The 19,749-nt window shown below is 47.5% G+C and overlaps 1 protein-coding gene and 1 long non-coding RNA gene across 2 annotated transcripts; one reads left to right on the top strand and one right to left on the bottom strand.

The window, feature by feature from the left end:
* Positions 1–5,617: 5,617 nt before the first annotated feature.
* On the bottom strand, positions 5,618–18,382 carry LOC308579328 (UAP56-interacting factor-like). Its single transcript, XM_081180253.1, has 9 exons — positions 18,085–18,382; positions 15,005–15,142; positions 13,515–13,657; positions 13,176–13,300; positions 12,299–12,371; positions 9,623–9,666; positions 9,213–9,287; positions 7,990–8,101; positions 5,618–6,453 (listed from the first exon to the last, which is right to left on the bottom strand). The coding sequence occupies exons 1-9, from the start codon at positions 18,365–18,367 to the stop codon at positions 6,325–6,327; spliced, it is 1,122 nt and encodes a 373-aa protein (XP_081036379.1). The 5' UTR covers positions 18,368–18,382; the 3' UTR covers positions 5,618–6,324.
* On the top strand, positions 8,109–9,140 carry LOC308579329. The gene is made up of 2 exons (XR_014004413.1): positions 8,109–8,499; positions 8,586–9,140. It is a non-coding gene; the product is annotated as an uncharacterized lncRNA (long non-coding RNA).
* Positions 18,383–19,749: the final 1,367 nt, after the last annotated feature.

Here is a 19,749-nt window from a genome sequence, read left to right as displayed (position 1 = left end):
AAAGCACTCTGACCATTCCTTTAGTAGAGTCTAACCACTGTGTTAAGTTTTTGGGCAAGCAAGACATGAACGCAAAACAAACAAGTGGTCGTCTCCTCCGAAGGAACCCCTGCACTGTAAATATATTGACAGCACACTTCCAGGTCGTTGGCATTGGCATCCCAGAACTGTGAAGGTTGCCTCAACTGTTGAGCAACACAGCTAAGGAAGAAGGAGTGGAGTGTCTCCGGGGGGAGCATAGCTCCCATTCCCTTCCAAACACACAGACAGGACAGTGTGGTGGCACCCAGGGAATAGTTGCAGCAGCTGGATGGCTGGCTGAAACACACATCACTGCACTCTTTTTGAATGGGATTCAATCTGAAACAGCCAGTTAGTGAACTTGGTGCTCCTGTGCAACAAACCCACTACAAAATTGCTCTTCCCCGCACACTTCCAGGTCACCCCAGCTGGGCTTTTTGCAAGAAGAAAAGTGATAGCCCTGGAAAGCTTGACTGCATGTAGTATCACCACCCCACAAACAAATCAGGATGAATGCTCAATAAACAGGTCACCTGGAAGGATCTTTCTGCATATTCTTCCTTCTGAGCACCTCACAAGTAGCATACTGCATGCACTTTGTCCCCTGAACTTCTATGTTACACACACATGTGTGAGTCTAGGCAACCCAGACATTGTTTAAATGGGTTCATCCAGAGTTTTGGAGTACCTTGTCAGCAATATGTTGCTGATTCACAGCTCTACTTCATCTTTACATCTGTGGCTGTGGCAGAGGGTGCAATGTTTTAATCTAATGGCCAGCTCTACTTGGAGAGACCATGGGAAATGAGCTCCCTGCATTTTCTTCCTCCTTAACACCCAGAAGTAGACCCAAATTTCTATTTCATACACACAAGCACATATGCACACATGCTGCAGGCTACCCCAATCTCTGAGCAACACGAGGTTCCAGGGCTTCCAGGATTCAGAATAAGGCACAGCAGAGACGTGTATTGTATATTACGTTGAAATCTTTTAATAAAAATTGATTTTTAAAAAAGAATTTGGAGAAAGGGTTAGCGTCCTTGAGGTCCTGAACATCTGCAGGGGGACGGGTGCTGTAGCATGAGAAGTTTTTATCTCACTCAGTTTCCAGACAAAACAAAATCAGGCAGAAGCACAAGAATGATGCAAGCAGAGAGTTAGACCTTCACCACTTTGGATTCAATTTCAACAGAGTTCATTTAAATTTAATGTATACTCATCCTATATCATTTCTACCCCACTAGATTGTCAAAAAAACTTAAAGCAAGTTTACAAAAACTCCTCATGGAAATGTTTAATGAAGCAGTGAAATACAGGCACACATTTCAAAATATTGCCATGACCATTAAACTCAGCAGTAAGCAAAAGGCTTTCCACACCCTGCAGCCTTCCACATGTCTTCCAAAGGCCCCTAAACCTGAAGGCTTTACGGAGGTGTGGGGAAGAGTACAGTGAAGGCAGGGAGTTCCAAAGTGTTAGTGCTGTTGCACTAAACTAGAGATTTCTTGCAAGTGTGGAATGAGTCTTACGTGGCAGCTGTAACAGTCCCAGTTGTGCAGGTTGAGTAGGCACACAGGGCATAAGGCAATCCCTCAAGTGTAGAAGATGCCAAGCCACTATCCTGAAGCAGGGTATCGAAACAAATGAAGCAATAGAAGCAATACCCCTGAACCCTGGAAGGAAAACATCTGGAAGTACAGATATCAGAGAAGATATGACCCATAACATTGATTGTGACATATTACAGGGAAACTCAGTTGCCCGGCAAACTTTGGCCCAGGGAAAAGGGTAGAATTAGATGTTGATACCAAACTTGTATTTGTCAACTACCCAAAACTGAAGGCCTTTCTATCATGGACAGACCACATAATGAACATCCTAAATGATATGCTGCCACATGTAGTAAAGCCAAACGACATTGCTTCTATAATTTATACTATGATGGTTATTCGGTACAAACAATGATTACCTTTCAAGATCAGAACCTGGCTAAACTTATCCACAGATTAAGACATCTATTCCTGAAGAAAAGAATAATAATACCAATACTTTTTGAAAATAGGTTACCAATGACCCTATTCTCTGCTACCAAGAGTGACAAATCAATGACAAATGAGGAACAGGAAAAATTTAGGGAGGGGCACTGGTCCCAAAAAGCCCTGTTCGACCATCATAAACAAGAGACTCTAAAATCAAAAAGGAAAGGTGCACCCTTATATAGTTTGCATCATCCTGCAAATGAGCGGAAGGATAATCTCTCTCCAGAAGAAAATGCTCTAATAAGTCATTTTTGGACATTACCTTCCTTAGCACAAATCAAAATTTTAGAAAGACAACACTTAGAAACAGATTAACTGAAAAGGACGAATGTATGGATGCCAGAGAGGAGGATCTAGCAGACGACCAGACTCCCTCCAAAAAGGTTCCCATGGTGGGAGAGTTTCCTTCTCAGGCACACAACTTGGCAGTCTGTCACCCTCACAACTTTCAGGTAATGACAGAGATAAATCTGCCTTCAACTACGAAAGTGCAATGTATAGGAGAAGGTAGTAGATTGCCCCCCCAAAAAGGGAAACCACCACCATGGTGACCTCCACCGGGTTTCAGGACTAAAACGAGATACTTAGATGAGGAGGAACTAGGCTCCAGGCAGATGGAACATCCTCCGGTGGGTGCCCTGGTAAACAAAGGCTCTACAATTTTCAGTGTGAGTACTTTATATCCATTGTCTGAATTCATCAAACTCCTGGGCTGTTCCTCGTGCAAAGATACTGTTAAAATAAATAACATCCAGCTGCCACATAAATAGGCAAATTCCAAAAACTTTTCAGAAGACAATTGACAAAGACTAAATTTTAGCAAAGCCAAACCCAACCTTAGCTTTACAACATGGAATATAGCAGGATGGTCTAAAAAGGCATCTGACGTGTCTTTTGTCCAATTCAACCAAGGGTATGACATTGTATTTCTACAGGAGACTTGGAGCGTAAGTGAAATAGATGTTAACGGCTTCTCGTTTTGCCTCCCTGGATCACCAAGCTTCAAAGGGGGGCAAATTACTAGAAAACAAGACCCCAAGGTGGCTGTCACCAATGGAGGCTAAGGCTCAGAAAAGACTCAATATGGAGGCCAATTGGCCGAAATATTGGGAACTACTAGAGAAAGAAGGAGATACTTGGAGATTGCAGAGTCTTGAGAAATTAAAGGATAAAGTGTGAGACTGGTTACATTATGCTCAGATTAAGAAGGTTTTTAAGGCAGATAAAAAAGTAGGTTTCCAGGTGGAAAAATCGAAACTAGAAACAGAACTGTTAGAACCTAAGGCCAAGGTACTTTCAAAAATGTATAACTTGCTGTTGAAATGGAATACGCAGGATGAAACTGTCAAATCAGCTATGATAAAATGGGCACAGGATATTGGGCATAACATTATGTTTGCTGACTGGGGAAAGTTATGGACCACCGGAGTGAGGTTCACGGCATGCAATGCCTTGAAAGAAAATATTATGAAAATGATATATAGGTGGTACATGACCCCAGTCAAGCTGGCAAAAATATATCACTTGCCTGATAACAAATGCTGGAAATGTAAGGAAACTGAAGGAACATTCTTTCACCTCTGGTGGACGTGCCCAAAAGTTAAGGCTTTCTGGGAAATGATCTATAATGAGTTAAAAAAGGTATTTAAGTATACCTTCCTTAAGAAACCAGAGGCCTTCCTTCTGGGCATCGTCGGCCAAGGGGTGTTAAAGAAAGATAAAACCTTTTTTATGTATGCGACAACAGCAGCAAGAATACTTATTGCAAAGTGCTGGAAGACCCAAGATCTACCCACACTGGAAGAATGGCAGACGCAACTGATAGACTACATGGAGTTGGCTGAAATGACTGGCAGAATTCGAGACCTGGGAGAAGAGACGGTGGAAGAGGATTGGAAAAAATTTAAGGACTACTTACAAAAGCACTATAAACTGTATGAATGCTACGAGAATTCACGATTGAAAGTAACATGGCAGCAGTAACTTTATTGTAAGACATATGAGAATATATGATGTTTTAAAGAAAGGATGAAATTCGAAACATAATTATGTTCAAGCCAAGCAGGGTAATTTATGACAAAGTCAACTCAAATTTGGAACATAATATTTGAGATTTATAAGACAAGAATGAAAGTAATGTAACAAATTGCTGTATATAACTATATGACTGGGAACGCAGGGAAGGGCGATGTGAGGAAGTCCAAAGACTATGAAAATATGATCGTGAATAATCTTTATTTTATCTCTATTTTCTTTTTTGTTCTCTCTTTACTCTATAATCTTACTTCATTTCTATGTTTGTTATATGGTGATGGTATTTTGTATGTTTGGTGTTTTTAAAAATTGTAATAAATATCTTTAAAAAAAAAACAAAGGGGGGCAAATTAAAGGCAGCTTGGGTACCTTTGTATTTTACCCTTGTAAAATTGGGGAGAAGCAGCATGTGGGGAGGTTGCTTTCCTGCCTGGCTTGTGGGCCTCCCAGAGGCATCTAGTCAGCCAGTGTGTGGAACAGGATATTGATGTGTTTATTGCATTATCTCCAATGGCTAGACTTCACTCCAAAGGTGGCTCTCAGCCCAAAGTGGATGGGCATTGCCCTTCAATTGGTGTGTGTGATTGATTATGCAGGGAGGGGCTTACCCCCCTCCCCTCATTTTTATTCATGTTAGCAACCCTTGTGGAGGCCAAGCATTATTCTCCCCCCATTCCTCCATGCAGCTCAAGGATCTCCCCCCTCCTCATTTTATGCTCACAACAACCCTGTGAGGTAGGTTAGGCTGAGAGGCAGGAACTGGCCCAAGCTCACCCAGACAGCTTCATGGTTGTGTGGGGATTTGAACTCTGGCCTTCTAGGTCCCAGCCCAACACTCTACCCACTACACCACACAGCCAGACCTCCCCCCCAGTCTGGAGTCCAATTCCCAGAAGCCCACTGGTTCTATGTTGAAGTACTCTTGAGACCCACTTGGTATGAAGAGTTGGACCGCCTTGTTCTAGAAGATTGCAGGCTTGTCCTCATAGCTTCCAGAGGTAAACTGCATGGTGATATTTAACTATGTTGAAACAGATCATTTGCATCCTCACACAAATGAGAAAGAGGAAGGATAATGGCTAAATAAAGTATCTTCTCCTACTTATCTAAATCCCTCCAAAAGATTATTGGTATAGGAGCTCCAGAGTGTCTGGTGAGAGCCATGTGGTTGAGCTGGAGCAAGTAGCTCAACTCTCTCCACACACTGAGTTTTTCAGGTAGACCAGGGGTCGGGGACAATAGCCTTGATTACCTATTTCCTCCCAAGGTAAGGGGAAGTGACATGGCTAAGATGGCAGGACAGCTTACTCTATGACGTTAACCCCTTCCAGCATTAATTAGACTGAAGAATGTTGTTATATGAGATGTTGGTTATACGAGACTGGTTATCCCACACAACATGCTCTCATGCAACCCATGCACTCCAACTGAAACCCATTTCCTGGACAATATCAACATTGTGTTTTGTGCCTGTGAACTCCATAGTGAATATTTTTATTAGAAAAGAAAACAGCCTGGTGTTTCAGCTTCTCAAAGTTGTTTTATTCAGTGCACTGCTACAGCTTGTCACACCCAAATCCTCCAAAGGAATCTGCCAAAGTGCTTTTCCAGGCAAAAGGGGGCAGAGGGAGAGAAACAAAGAACCTCAAATTCACTAGACCAGGGATGGGGAATTGTGTGGCCCTCTAGATGTTGTTGGATTCCATCACCCCCTGACGGTCGGCCATGCTGGCTGGGGCAGAAGGCCATTGGGTCTGGCAATATCTGGGAGCCCACAAGATTCCCTGCCCCCACGCTACACAAACAACCAGGCACTCAGCTGTGAGGCATGCCTCTTACTGGAGGGAGGGTCACTCCAGAGGCAGATGTGGCATGAGGGTGCTGGATCATGCCTTTGTGGGCACATCTGAGGATTAAAGAAGGCCCCTATGAAGCTTGCTTGGAGATCTTCCTTAACACATGGCTCTCCGGCAAAAACACAACTGTACTAGCAGCCATACGGAATCACACCTCAAAGCTGGATCAGACAGTAGGCTACATCAGGAGGAAGTCTGGGGCAGAGGGGCCTAGAGTGGGAGTCAGAGCTGCTCTTAGGGCTGCATGTCTGAAGCATGGGCAGAAATCTTTGAGTGTGAGGTTGCATGGGGCTGTCTCTTTGTGTTTTGGTGATGCCAAGCTGCCACCCAGACAGAGGCAGGCAACCAACCAACTGGCTTCAGGGGCAAGCTCATTTGCAAAGCCAGTCTGACTTCACCAAGTGCAATGGCAGAGTGACCATGCGGCCTGTGTTCTGCTTCGCTGTGAAATGGCGTGTGTTCCTCAACCCAGAGAACCTTTCGTTCAACGTCAAGCTCGTCTAAGGAAGAAAAACATAAGAGTTAGTCTTGAATCCCCACACACATGTGCTGGCAGATGTCAGTACACAGCACATTTAAAGCACATCTCCTCCCACACACACACACACCCAAAAAGTCCTGAGAACAATGATTTGTTAAGGGTGCTGGGAACTGTAGCACTGTGAAAGGAAAACTAAGGTTCTTGTTATTCTTTGGAGGGGGTGGAATGGTGAATACACAGCTCTGCTGAACACAGATAGATTTAGCTTTGGAGACAACACATGTATGACCACAATCTTCATGTGAGTTCCTGGCGACCTTCAGCTTAAACACACCCTGCTCTGAAGTGAGAAAAATCCATCACACTCAAACATTCCTGCACGAAGCTGCCCATGGCAAGGTTATAACACAAAACCTAGAGATTCTGATGTGCAGGAATGGTTTCCTTGAGGGCATGTGTAATAGGGTACAAAACCCACCTTCTATATTTTGAAGCCCAGGAGTTAAGAGATGAGGAGTCCACCCAACCCCAACTCAAGCTGGGGGTTGGACTGGAAGGGAGACAAGCTAATGTCCCCAGAATTGAGGGGAAGCTTGGCTAATTTCCAGGTTAAACTGAACACTTTAGTACCGCCCCCCAGGGCACCATTACGTGGGTCCTCTGAAGCATAAGAAAGCTCAGAAGGTAAGAACAGGGCTTTCCTCCCCACTCCTAAGTTCAGCAGGTGGCTAGAGGCGGCCACATGAACACCCCCTACCGCACCCCCAGCATAGGTTCAACTTTTAACACAATTGAACTTTAACAAAAAGTCTTCAGCCAGATGGCATACAATGCTTTGGCAGCGGCAACTTATCATTTTCTTGATCAACTTATCATTTTCTTGATCATTTTCTTGATTACAAACAATTAAAAAGGCAGACAATCTTGCAAAGGAGTGTTGCCATTTAAATTGCTGGTTTGACGTAGGAACCCGAAAAAAGAAAAGGAACCAACTACCCAGAGTCTGCTTCATATTGCCCTCGTTCTCCACCTCCCTCTATCCTAAGGTAAAGGGTAAAGGGACCCCTGACCATTAGGTCCAGTCGTGACCGACTCTGGGGTTGCGGCGCTCATCTCGCTTTATTGGCCAAGGGAGCCGGCGTACAGCTTCCGGGTCATGTGGGCAGCATGACTAAGCCGCTTCTGGAGAACCAGAGCAGTGCACAGAAACGCCGTTTACCTTCCTGCTGGAGCGGTACCTATTTATCTACTTGCACTTTGATGTGCTTTCCAACTGCTAGGTTGGCAGGAGCTGAGACCAAGCAACGGGAGCTCACCCTGTCGCGGGGATTCGAACCGCCAACCTTCTGATCGGCAAGTCCTAAGGTCAGTGGTTTAACCCACAGCACCACCCGTGTCCCTCCCTCTATCCTGGTTACAAACAAGAGTTAAGATTTGAAAGCCTTGTTATCACCTCATTCCCTTCAATTAGCCAGCTGCTCTGGCAGATGACATCAGTTCCTTCCCGCTTCCAATATTCCTGCTCCAAAAGCCTCCCAATATTCCTGCTCCTAACCTGGTTAGCCATAGCCCGGAAGTTGAATCTCAGGGGAACACCTTTGGGCTGGGAACGGCTCATCTTTTCTGGGCCTCTTCTCCCCCTCAGGAAGGGGTGCTTGGCTCCTGGCCTGTGAAATGCACGCAGAATATAAATATGCCTTCTTTCCATGGAGCCAAGGAAGAAGGGTGGAATTTGTTAATCTCCCAAACCTTCCCAAGTAAGAGATGCCTACAACTTCCTCAGGGATCAAGCAGCTAAGAAAAATGAAACATCCCACCTGGGCACGGTTTCTGAGAGAGCAACAGCAGAAGTTCTGTACTTTGAGGGCAGAAGACCCACACTCTGAAAGATGAGCATTTGCCCAGTGGATTCTGGCCAGTCCATGAGGGCTGCCAGCCCCTTCCCACTCCATCTCAGGCACAGAACACATTGGCTCTGCCACTCCTGGGCTCTGGCGCCACCTACTGTTGGCCTCTTTGCCTTCCACCCTACCAGTCCCAATGAGCACCATCCACCCCTGCATTGGTCCAGAGGCGCAGAGGCGTAGCTAGGTGATCTTGCACTCCTGGCAGAACCATCCAGATTGCGCCCCCTACCTACAGACAAGTTAGCTCTTCTTTCCTTCTCTCCTCCAACACCCCCCCCAATTCAATTCACTCTCTATTAAAAACCTTTCCTTATGAGGCAATAATCAATATTTTTATTTATAGACATATTTATGGACATATTTCTAGCTAATTTTGTGCCCCCCCTCGCCTATGCCCCTGGCTCTGAAAGGGGAGCTGGCTGCAAGTGTCACAGGCCTAGTGGGCCAGAAATCCAAAGCGAGGGCCAGTGTGGCACAGTTGTTGGAGTACTGTGCTAGGAACTGGCAGACCAGGGTACAAGCCCCCACTCAGCCAGGAAGCTTCCTGGGCTCACTCTCAGCCCAACCAACCTCACAGGGTTGTTGTGTGACCATAAAATGTGTGTGAGTGGGGGCGGGGTGGACTCTGCATACCACCTTGAGTAGCTTGGGGAAAAGAAGGGAGATAAATGTGTGAAAGAAGGAAAGAAGGAAGGAAGGAAGGAAGGAAGGAAGGAAGGAAGGAAGGAAGGAAGGAAGGAAAGAAAGAAAGAAAGAAAGAAAGAAAGAAAGAAAGAAAGAAAGAAAGAAAGAAAGAAAGGGTGGTAGAGCAGGAAGGTGAGATGCACAATAGAGAATGGGCATTGTTTTCACTCAAGGCAACATAACATACATGCTTGCTTGACTTGCTTGGGGGTTAGACACAGAAACGGTCAGCACACCTCCAGGATTGGGTTCTGGCTGCCACCTAGAGAAAGAGAGACAGGGAGAGGAAGCAAAGAACCAGACTCCTAGCAGCAGGAGGAGGACTGGAGTGAATGGAGCACAGACTGATGAAGACATGCCAGCGTTGGAGGAGGTTGAGAAGGCTCCAAAGGTCAGACACTCATCAAGATCCAACTGAGGTGCCCTCTACAATTCTCCTACAAAGTAAGGTCAGTGCAACCCTAGAACCTCCCACCTGGGGAAAAACAGAGCAGGTGCTCTGGTTATGCTAGGAAGGCATATTGCCAATCCTTACTTTCTCTCCTCCACCACTGCTTTTTCTTCCTTCAGAAAAGGGGGGCTCTTTCCACAACTTACCTCCTCCTCTTTAAAGGCTTCCCCTCCACATTGGACTTTGTTTGCTGTAAGAAGGAAGAGAACAATAAGCATGACAGAAATCAAAACTCCCAAAGCAAGGAGACTTTGTTCCACAGTATGGATCGAAGCTCTCCACAGACTGTAGCTTAAAGTGGATTCCTTGTTTATTTTGCAAAATCTTAGAACCTCTAAACAGAGGTGAGAGTGTTGTGTTGGGACCCAGGAGACCAGCATTCGAATCCCCATCAGCCATGAAGCTGAGTGGGTGGCCAGGGTTGCTGTTGAGATTGAATGAGGAGGGGAAGGGATGATGATGATGATGATGATACCACACCCATCTGGCTGGGTTTCCCCAGCCACTCTGGGCGGCTTCCAACAAATATTAAAAATACATTAAAATGTCACACATTAAAAACTTCCCTAAACAGGGCTGCCTTCAGATGTCTTCTAAAAGTCTGATATTTGTTTATTTCCTTGACATCTGGTGGGAGGCCGTTCCACAGGGTGGGTGCCACTACTGAGAAGGCCCTCTGCCTGGTTCCCTGTAACCTCACATCTTGCAGTGAGGGAACCGCCTGAAGGCCCTCGGCACTGGACCTCAGTGTCCGGGCAGAACAATGGGGGTGGAGACACTCCTTCAGGTATACTGGGCTGAGGCTGTTTAGGGCTTTAAAGGTCAGCACCAACACTTTGAATTGTGCTCAGAAACATACGGGGAGCCAATGTAGGTCTTTCAAGACCGGTGTTATGTGGTCTCGGCAGCCACTCCCAGTCACCAGTCTAGCTGCCACATTCTGGATTAATTGTAGTTTCCGGGTCACCTTCAAAAGTAGCACCACATAGAGCACATTGCAGTAGTCCAAGCAAGAGATAACTAGAGCATGCACCACTCTGGCGAGACAGTCTGCAGGCAGGTAGGGTCTCAGCCTGCATACCAGATGGAGCTGATAAACAGCTGCTCTGGACACAGAATTGACCTGTGCCTCCATGGACAACTGTGAGTCCAAAATGACTCCCAGGCTATGCACCTGGTATTTCAGAGGCACAGTTACCCCATTCAGAACCAGGGAGTCCTCCACACCTGCCCGCCCCTTGTCCCCCCAAAACAGTACTTCTGTCCTGTCAGGATTTAACCACATCCTCGGAGGTAACAGATTGGAATTGATCCCATGCAACTTGACTAGACAGGACTCTAGCACTCTCCCGCCCCAGCCCTGCTCCCATGGTGGAATCTACCTCTTCCCAAATCTGAGCTATGCAAAAGCATTACAGGAGATCTTGGGGTCCCTACCAGGCCCCGGTGACGAAGGTGGTTCCGATAGATTGTGAAGCACCTGAAAGAGTCTCCTGCTGCTGTTTCTGCAGATGCAATAGAGCCGGTGAAGAAGGTCCTCTTTGCTGTCACCGTTGCCACTTGGTAGACTTGACGTTGAGCTCTGACCCATGTCCGGTCCAATTCAGAATGAGTTTTCTGCCACTGGCACTCTAGCCGTCTCAGTGATTGTTTCCTCGCCCTCAGTTCTGGAGATAACCACACGACTGTCCGGGCTCCATGCAATTGGAGAGGGCACTCAGAGCCAGAGAGTCGATAGCCCTGGTTAACTCTGCATTCCACCAGGGAATCCACCAGGGAATCAGCTGAAAGGCCATCAACATGGGATAAAACATCCCCTACCACTCTCTGGAACATCCCCTACCACTCTCTGGAAGCCAATTGGATCCATTAAGTGGCAGGGGCGGACCATCCAAATCGGTCCCACCTCCCTGCAGAGGGGAAGGGTCGCAGAGAAGTCCAGTTGCACTAGGAAGTGATCTGACCATGGCACTTCTTTTGTTTCACTTTTACTTACTGTCAGATCATCCACGTCACTAGAGGTGAACACCAGGTCTAAGGCATGTCCGCGACTATGAGTTGGGCCAAACTTATTCAGGGACAGCCCCATGGAGGCCATGCTTTCCACAAAATCCTGAGTGGCCCCTTGTAAGCTTATGTTGGCATGGATGTTAAAATCCCCTAAGACAACCAAACTAGGTGTCTCCAGGAGAACATCTGGTATGACCTGAAGCAGCTCGGGCAGGGAATCCTTGGCACAGTGGGGAGGTTGGTACACCAAAAGGAATCCTGTACTGCCCCTATTGCCCAACTTCCAGACCATGCACTCAGAGAGGTCTTCCCAATAGGGACGATGTAAACCACTTTAAGCTCCTTGGAGAAATGGTTGGGGTACAGATTGAAAAAAATAAATAGTTGTTGTTGTTGTTTAGTTGTTTAGTTGTGTCCGACTCTTCGTGACCCCATGGACCAGAGCACGCCAGGCACTTCTGTCTTCCCCTGCCTCCCGCAGTTTGGTCAAACTCCTGATGGTAGCTTCGAGAACACTGTCCAACCATCTTGTCCCCTGTCATCCCCTTCTCCTTGTGCCCTGAATCTTTCCCAACATCAGGGTCTTTTTCTGGGAGTGTTCTCTTCTCATGAGGTGGCCAAAGTACTGGAGCCTCAGCTTCAGGATCTGTCCTTCCAGTGAGCACTCAGGGCTGATTTACTTAAGAATGGATAGGTTTGATCTTCAGGGCTGATTTACTTAAGAATGGAAAGGTTTGATCCATGGGACTCTCAAGAGTCTCCCCCAGCACCAGAATTCAAAAGCATGATATAAAAGACAATGAAGAACTCACCCTTCGGTTGAAGTTGAATCTGGATTGCCTCTGGAAGAAAGCTGGTCTTCGGTTTAGCCGGAAAGGCTGGTTACTGGGGGGAAATAAAAGGACCCTATATTAACACAAATTTCTGCGCACACTCAAGCCATAGATACTGTGGTAGATACGCCAGTCTCCAAGTGGCGAGACTCTGGGAGTGACTGTGCTTACGCAGGGCTCCGTTTCTAAGGAATGAAGGTCAGAGTAGGCTGTGGTGTCTTTAGTAAGTATGGCTACTCTTACAAAGCATAGGACAGAGGGGCTCAGAGCACTCACACCCCAGCAGGTCTTTCTTCCCCATTGGGGTTCCAGCCAAATCACAGCCTTACAGTTCAGCTTCCAGCATCAGCCAAATTCCCACACAAAACTCTGGCTCCTGTTCTTCTACGTTACAAGGCGATGACGTCGTGTCCAAGTAGGCGGCAGGTGATCTGGATCCTGACCCCCTCCCCAAACATATAAAAATACATTTGCTGAATTTGGAATCTCAGTTGAAAAATTGTCCAGCCATTTGCTACTTGATTTTGCAAATGTTCAGATTCCCCAGGATTGGGAGGCGAAAACTGACACCGTGTCCTGCAAAGTGGCCGGCAGTCACACACACACTTTTGTGGGAACAGGGAAGCATAGGAGCCAGCTCCTAGGGGTTGAGGTCCCATTGGCTCCTCCAATAAAATATTTGAGAGGATCGCCCCCTCCCCCCAAAAGTTGATGGGCATTGCCATTCAACTGGTGTGCATGTGCTGCGTTTTGTGATCAATGGGGCAGAGTAGGGCTTACCTCCCCACTCCAATATTTTATTCAGGTTTGCCCCCCTGCACAGAAGTCTACTCCTCCTGAAACCAAGCTTCCTTACCTTTGGGCGGTTGGTGGAGCAGCTCCTGCCCTTCGAAAGCGATTGACCCTTGTGGGATCCCTCTGCTGGGTACCGGGTGTTGTGCCATCCCTGCTCCCAACCAAGGTAGCATCTTCCTGCTGCACCTACAAATTAGCATAGTTTGCCTCAGGATTGGCTTCTTGAACATAAAGCATCATGGGCAGGGGAACAGCTGTCGAAGCCCAGCCTTCCTCATCCTGGAGTCTGCCAAATGTTGTTGACTACAACTCCCATCCATCCTGTGCTGTCTGGGTTTATAGGAGCTGCCGTCCAAAACTCCTGGAGGGTATCAGTTGGCAAAGATTGCCATAGTCCTACCTGTTGAGCTGAGCTGGGCCGATTTAGGGGGCTCGTGCCTTTTGGCCCAAGGGCTGCTCTCCTCCTGGGACTGGTCACCCCATTCCAGAAAGGCTTCCTGTAATTCTGCTGCTTTGGAAACTCTCCTCTGAACCTGCTGGGTCCTAAAGAGACACACCATGCAGAATGTGATTCCTCATCAATCCTCAGGTGTTGACAATTTATCATTAAAAACAATGTTTCTCTGCTATTTGCCACATCTGACTCTCCCCTACCCCTTCCTCCAAAGGGGGATGAGTATGTGAGATTACCTGCACTTTTGCTATTGTATTATTAATAATAATATATCACCCTTCATCAAAAGATCTCAGGGCTGTTCACAAGGGTAAAGCACAAATAAATAGTTAAAATAAAAACAACAAAACAATAGCACCTCCCCCCACAAACACATTTAAAAGGCTGTAGAATATTAATCAGCCAGAGGCCTGGTTGAAGTTGGATCCTGGTCCAACTGCACTGGCTACCACCTAGTTTCTAATGCCAATTCAAATGCTGGTTTTTAATCTATAAAGCCTTAAATAGCTCAGGACTGCAATAACTCAGGGACCGCCTCTCTCCATATGAACCTATCCAGACCTTGCAGTCATCATCTGAGACCCTTCTTTGTGTGCCTCCTCCATGAGAGGTCTGGAGGGTGGCAACTTGAGAATGAGCTTTTTCTGCAGTGGATTCCCACTTGTGGAATGCTCTCCCCAGGGAGGTCAAGCTGGCACCTTTATTATGCACCTTTAGCTACCAGACAAAAATGTTCCTCTTCAACCAGGCCTTTGGCTGATTGACATCTAATACCCTTTTAAAATATGTTATAGAAGGGAGGGGGGTTATTGGGTTGTCTTTGTTTTTGTGAACCTCCCCGAGATCTGCGGGTACAGGGCGGTATACAAACTTTAATAATGATGATGATTATGATGATGATGATGATGTTTAGGATCAGAGTTTTCCTTTTCCTACATGGCTTGTCCCAGGTTGACAAGCCCCATCTGTCTATCTCCAACATGAAAAGCCTATCTCAATTCAGGAGCATCCCTCCTCTGCAGATCCTTATTCTCCCACAACACTACTGATCCCTACCTTGATAGATTATTTTCCCACTTCATCAAAGGCCCATTAACCATGAAAGGAGGAGATTCTTTGTTCTGTGCTCCAGTTTGAAAGAGCTGTGCTCAAGTCATACTGGGAGCCAGTTCATGTTATAAATCACTTAAACGTTTTGTCTCTTTTTATGTTCATTATTTTCATTTTAATATTAATTCATTCATTATTTAATATTCATTTTAATGTTCATTTTATGTACCCTCCTCTGGTCACCCCTAGCTAAAGGTACTTGCATGAAGCTGAAGGGGGGGTTGATATCTCAGGATGCCAACCGTTACAAAAAGCCCTACCAACTTATTTCCTGGATTTTGCCAACTCCCAAACCTTCTCTTCCTGCTATTGCTTTTCACACATACCTTGCAGGTTCCTTGGTACCCAGCCCCAGAATCGACGTCTTCTGTTGCTATAGGCTGGGTTCCAGTTCTTGAGTGGCTGCTTCCATCTGTTTTCCTTTGCATTTGTCTGCCCTTTCTTGTTGCGCTTTATGATGTCATCTAAATTAGGGAAACCAACACACACAGAATACGTCAAGGAAATCTTCTCTTTTGTTTCATGTTGGCCTCCCAGCATTTTAACACAAGAGGATGGAAAGCTAACCCTCAGTATGTGGGGCAAGGAGAGTGTGGCATAGAATACTGCTCTAAGGAATCCCAGTATTCCAAACCAGAATTCCAAAACAGAGGGTAGTTTCCAGTTGCCCTTAATAACTTGGGACCAGTTTATCTGCAATATGTGTCCAGTTGACCCCTTTGACCTGCAGAACTGGCACAATTACAGGTGCCACATACCGTATTTTTCGCCCCATAAGACGCACCGGCCCATAAGACGCACCTAGATTTTGGGGGGGGAAATAAAGGAAAAAAAAATTATTTCCCCCCCAGGTGCGCTGCGCTACACCAGGAGCTTGGGGCGTGCTGAGCTCAGTGCCCCCCAAGCTTCTGCGTGCGCGCAAGCAGTCCGCTAGTCTTGGGAGAGCCGCGGGGCTCTCCCAGGGCTAGCGGATCGCTGCGCTACACCAGGAGCTTGGGGCGTGCTGAGCTCAGCGCGCCCCAAGCTTCTAGGTGCGCGCAAGCAGTCCGCTGCCGCCCCAAGCCTCGCGCACCCGGTGGGACCTCCTGCCGGGTGCGCGAGGCTTGCAGACACTCGCCCGAAGCAGGGGGAGCCCTCCCGAGGGCTCCCCGTGCTTCGGGCGACAGTTTGCCGCCCCAAGCCTCGCGCACCCGGTGGGACCTCCTGCCGGGTGCGCGAGGCTTGCAGACACTCGCCCGAAGCAGGGGGAGCCCTCCCGAGGGCTCCCCGTGCTTCGGGCGACAGGCTGCCGCCCCAAGCCTCGCGCACCCGGTGGGACCTCCTGCCGGGCGCACGAGGCTTGCAGGCATTCGCCCCATAAGACGCACCCCGATTTCCCCTTCATTTTTGGAGGGGAAAAAGTGCGTCTTATGGGGTGAAAAATACGGTACTACCAATTCTGCATTTGTAAGAAATGCATATTTTTGTGTCGCAGCCTCTACAGTTTGGAACTCCCTGCCTGCTCATATCAAGCAGGCGCCTTCACTATACTCTTCAGCACCTGCTAAAAATATTTTTGTTTAGACAACCTAATCCAAATATGTAAAGTGTTGGCATGTGTTTTAATCTGGATTTATCTTAGGGTTGATTTTCTTTTAATTCAACTAGGGGAAATGTATTGCATTAAATGAGGCAAGGATAGCAGAGTGAGCAACAAACTGAACAGGCGTGGCAATTTCTGAGCTGTATTAATAGCATCGTCTAACCAATATAGAAGCGATCAGTATGGCTTTACTCTGAACGCAAGGGCTCCTTACCTGGAGAACTGAGTTGATTTGCATAATCATAGAAGCATAGGAAGAAGCGGCCTTGTACTGAGCCAGACCACTGATTCTTTTAGCTTAGTATTGTCAACACTGACGGGAACTCTCACTCCAGGGTAAAGGCTGAATTTCCTAGCCCTACCTGGAGATGCCATCAAAGATTGATACCTGGGATCTTCTGCATGCAAAGCAGCTACTCTGCCATTGAGCCAAGCATGATCCTTGAAGTGAATAATTACCACCATTCAAGAAAGTTTGAAAGTATTCAGAAGAGACCCCCCCCCCAAAGCAAGTCCTTCAAGGGGAAAAAATGAAGGAAGCTGTATATCCTTCAGCTTGGGGTGTGGGGATGAGAGGAAACCAGGAATTGGTTTTCAGTAATAGTATCAAACATAAACTCCCAATACTCAATGTCAGAGAGGGAATCATTAAATACTGGGTGCTGGTTATTAAGTTAAGTCTGATCAAATAACAGTGGATGCCCAAATGCCAACCCTGAACAACAGAAAGCACATTTCCAGCATTCCTATTTTCAGAGGGGGCTTTAGGGAGGCAAATTAGCCAGGCAAGCCAATAGAGAGTGGAGAGATTTTCCTCTTTCTTTCATTGTAATTCCGTTGGACGGGGCAGGGGCATATTTCCAGATCACTGACTGAATAAATGAGTGTGATGTTTGTGTGCACAAACAGATCTTGTGCCAAGGAAATGATGATTTGCATTGCCCGTCAATGCCATAAATAGACCAGGCATCACATCAAGCTTCTATTTTTGGAGAGGGCCAGTTTATCATGTCCGTGCTGGACTGTGGGGTTTTGAGCTTGGAAAAACTGCTGTGGGGTATGGTGAGGTGAGCCAAAATGTAGCTGTGATTTGAACCTAACAGGCCGCATCTAGATATACCCAGATTAAACACACTGAAATTAATTAGAATGGCTAAGTAAGGGCCATTAATTTCAATTGGTCTACTCTGAGTAAGACTTAGCTACAGACAACCAGTCCACACTGAGCCATCTGCTTTTCCCTGATGGTTCCCTTCTCTCTGGGTGGAGGAGGGAGAAGTGTTTGGGTTGAAAATAGGCTGTCCATGGTGAAAGGAGAGGGATTTACTGAGAAACGGAAAAAGGAGAGGAAGTTGCAGGTGGGGTGTGTGTGTGTGTCAAGCAGAAGATGTGGGAGAAGACCCCTCTTGGGTTCAGCTAAGCCAATTGGCCTGTGGAATCAGGAATGGCATAGGTATAGACCCCGGGGGGGGGGGACCCAACTTTGGGACACCAAAGAAGGCTGCAAGGAATTGGCAAACTTTGCCAAACCTTCCCTGGCCGGACATTTTCTGCGCCTCAGAGAGGTTCATAGGCAGCCTCCCCCGCCCCATATACGGAAGGTATATAGTGCATATTTTTTTGGGAGGAGGGGCGGTTCTCACCTGGAACCAGCCCCCTCCACCCCAACTTTGAGAAGGGCACCCAGAGTGGATCTGGTTCCGCGGGAATAAAGCCTTTGCGGCTCCGGAGCAAGTCCATAGGGTGGGGTGGGACGCTAGGACACACCCGAGACGCTAGGACACACCCAACCAACACCCGACGAGTGTAGAGAGCAGCACCTACCCAGAGACAGATCTATCTCCTCAGCAGCCACCGCCAGCTCCGATCCTGCCCCAGCACCGGCGGCTTCGAGCGTCTGCCCGGCCCCCGGCGCTGCCATGGCCTCTGAGGAAAGAGAGGGGTGGCGGCGGCCGGCCGGAGGAGAGCCCTCCGAGCTCCCGCCCCCTGGCCAGCTGTCCCATTCCCCGGCGCCGCCACCAGAGTCGCCCCCGCCCGCCCGCTGCGGAGGCCGGCCCCGGCCTGTGGCGCGGCTTGGGAGGCGGGCGGGGTCCACCTGCAGACCCATTCTTATCCATGGCCTCTGCACCGCTCTCAAATTCCAAAACAGCCTGGATCATGCCGAAGGCAGCGGCGCCGTGTGTAGTCCGGCATGTTGTTCTCACAGTGGCCGAGCAGGTGCTCTGATGGAGAGAACCCGAGCCCGGGAGCAGCGCTCTCTTCGCCTGAGGGTTCCAGCAACTCGCATTCAGGAAGGTTACTGTCTCCGACAGTGGAGGTAGAGCACAGCAACCCTCATCTTTCTGCACCCCAAAGCGAGTGTTTCAAGAGGACAGGAAGCGTTTGCTGGAACAGGCAGGCCAGTGACCCATCTAGTCTCGCATCCTGTACCAGATGCCTCTAGGCATAGGAGTCAATTCCAAGAGTCCGAGGACCCTTCGCCATCCCCACCCTCATAAAATATTTGGTGGGCATTGCTATTCAAATGGTGTGTGTACACCGCATCACGTTATCGATGATTCAGGACAGGGCTTATCTGCCCCCCCCCCAAATATTTTATTCAAGTTGGCACCCCTGCCTGCAGGAAACTTTCAAGCAGGCTCAACCAGTATTCACAAACATTGCTGCTTCTGACCAGTGGATAGTAACCAGAGGCAGCTCTTCCCATTTTGCCACCTGAGGCAAAATTGGAATTGCCACCACTTGCTCTCCCTGCACCAGCACTTCCACTGCTGGAGAACATGGCATTCTGCAAAGCTACTCAGCACAAATATAATATGGGGAAGACCTGGCTTTCCAGTAGTACAGGTGAAAAGGATCTTGGAGTCTTGGGGGACCACAGCCTTCACATGAGTCAACAGTGTGATGCAGCAGCAAAAAAGCTGATACTATTCTAGGCTGCATCAACAGAAATACAGTGTCCAGGTCAAGGGAAGACATAATGCTGCTCTATTCTGCCTTGGTCAGACCACACCTGGAATACTGTGTCCAGTTCTGAGTGCCATAATCTAAGAAGGATACAGTATTGACAAGCTGGAAAGTGTAAGTTCCACTAGGATCCAGTACTGTTTTACTGCAAGGAAGATTACATCCCACCCCCACCCCGGCTCCAGGTGTGACACACCCATCATTTGCAGCACACACCTGGATATTTCTATTGATGCTGCTGCCCAGGAATACAAGTTGGGTATGTGTCACTCTCTATGCTGGTTTGGATACTAGTGATTGGGAGAAGTTTACAAGGTCTCCTCCAGATATTGTTCATTTAGCTAAAGCATTTATATGTCGCTTAATCATTAGTGTTTGTAAGTGGTATACATAAAAAATAAATCATGGGTAGAAGGAGGAGTTGTGCTAAGACCAGACCATGTCATTACCGAGGAGGCATGTTTAGTCGTCATTTGAGGACTATCCCTGCCTCTGGGTCTGGCCTTGTCCAGACGGATAGTG

The sequence above is a fragment of the Podarcis bocagei genome (assembly GCF_964188305.1).
Source record: "Podarcis bocagei genome assembly, chromosome: Z".
Classification (NCBI taxonomy): domain Eukaryota; kingdom Metazoa; phylum Chordata; class Lepidosauria; order Squamata; family Lacertidae; genus Podarcis; species Podarcis bocagei.
The sequence above is the reverse complement of the archived record's forward strand: the minus strand, read 5'-3'. Positions and strand labels throughout refer to the sequence as shown.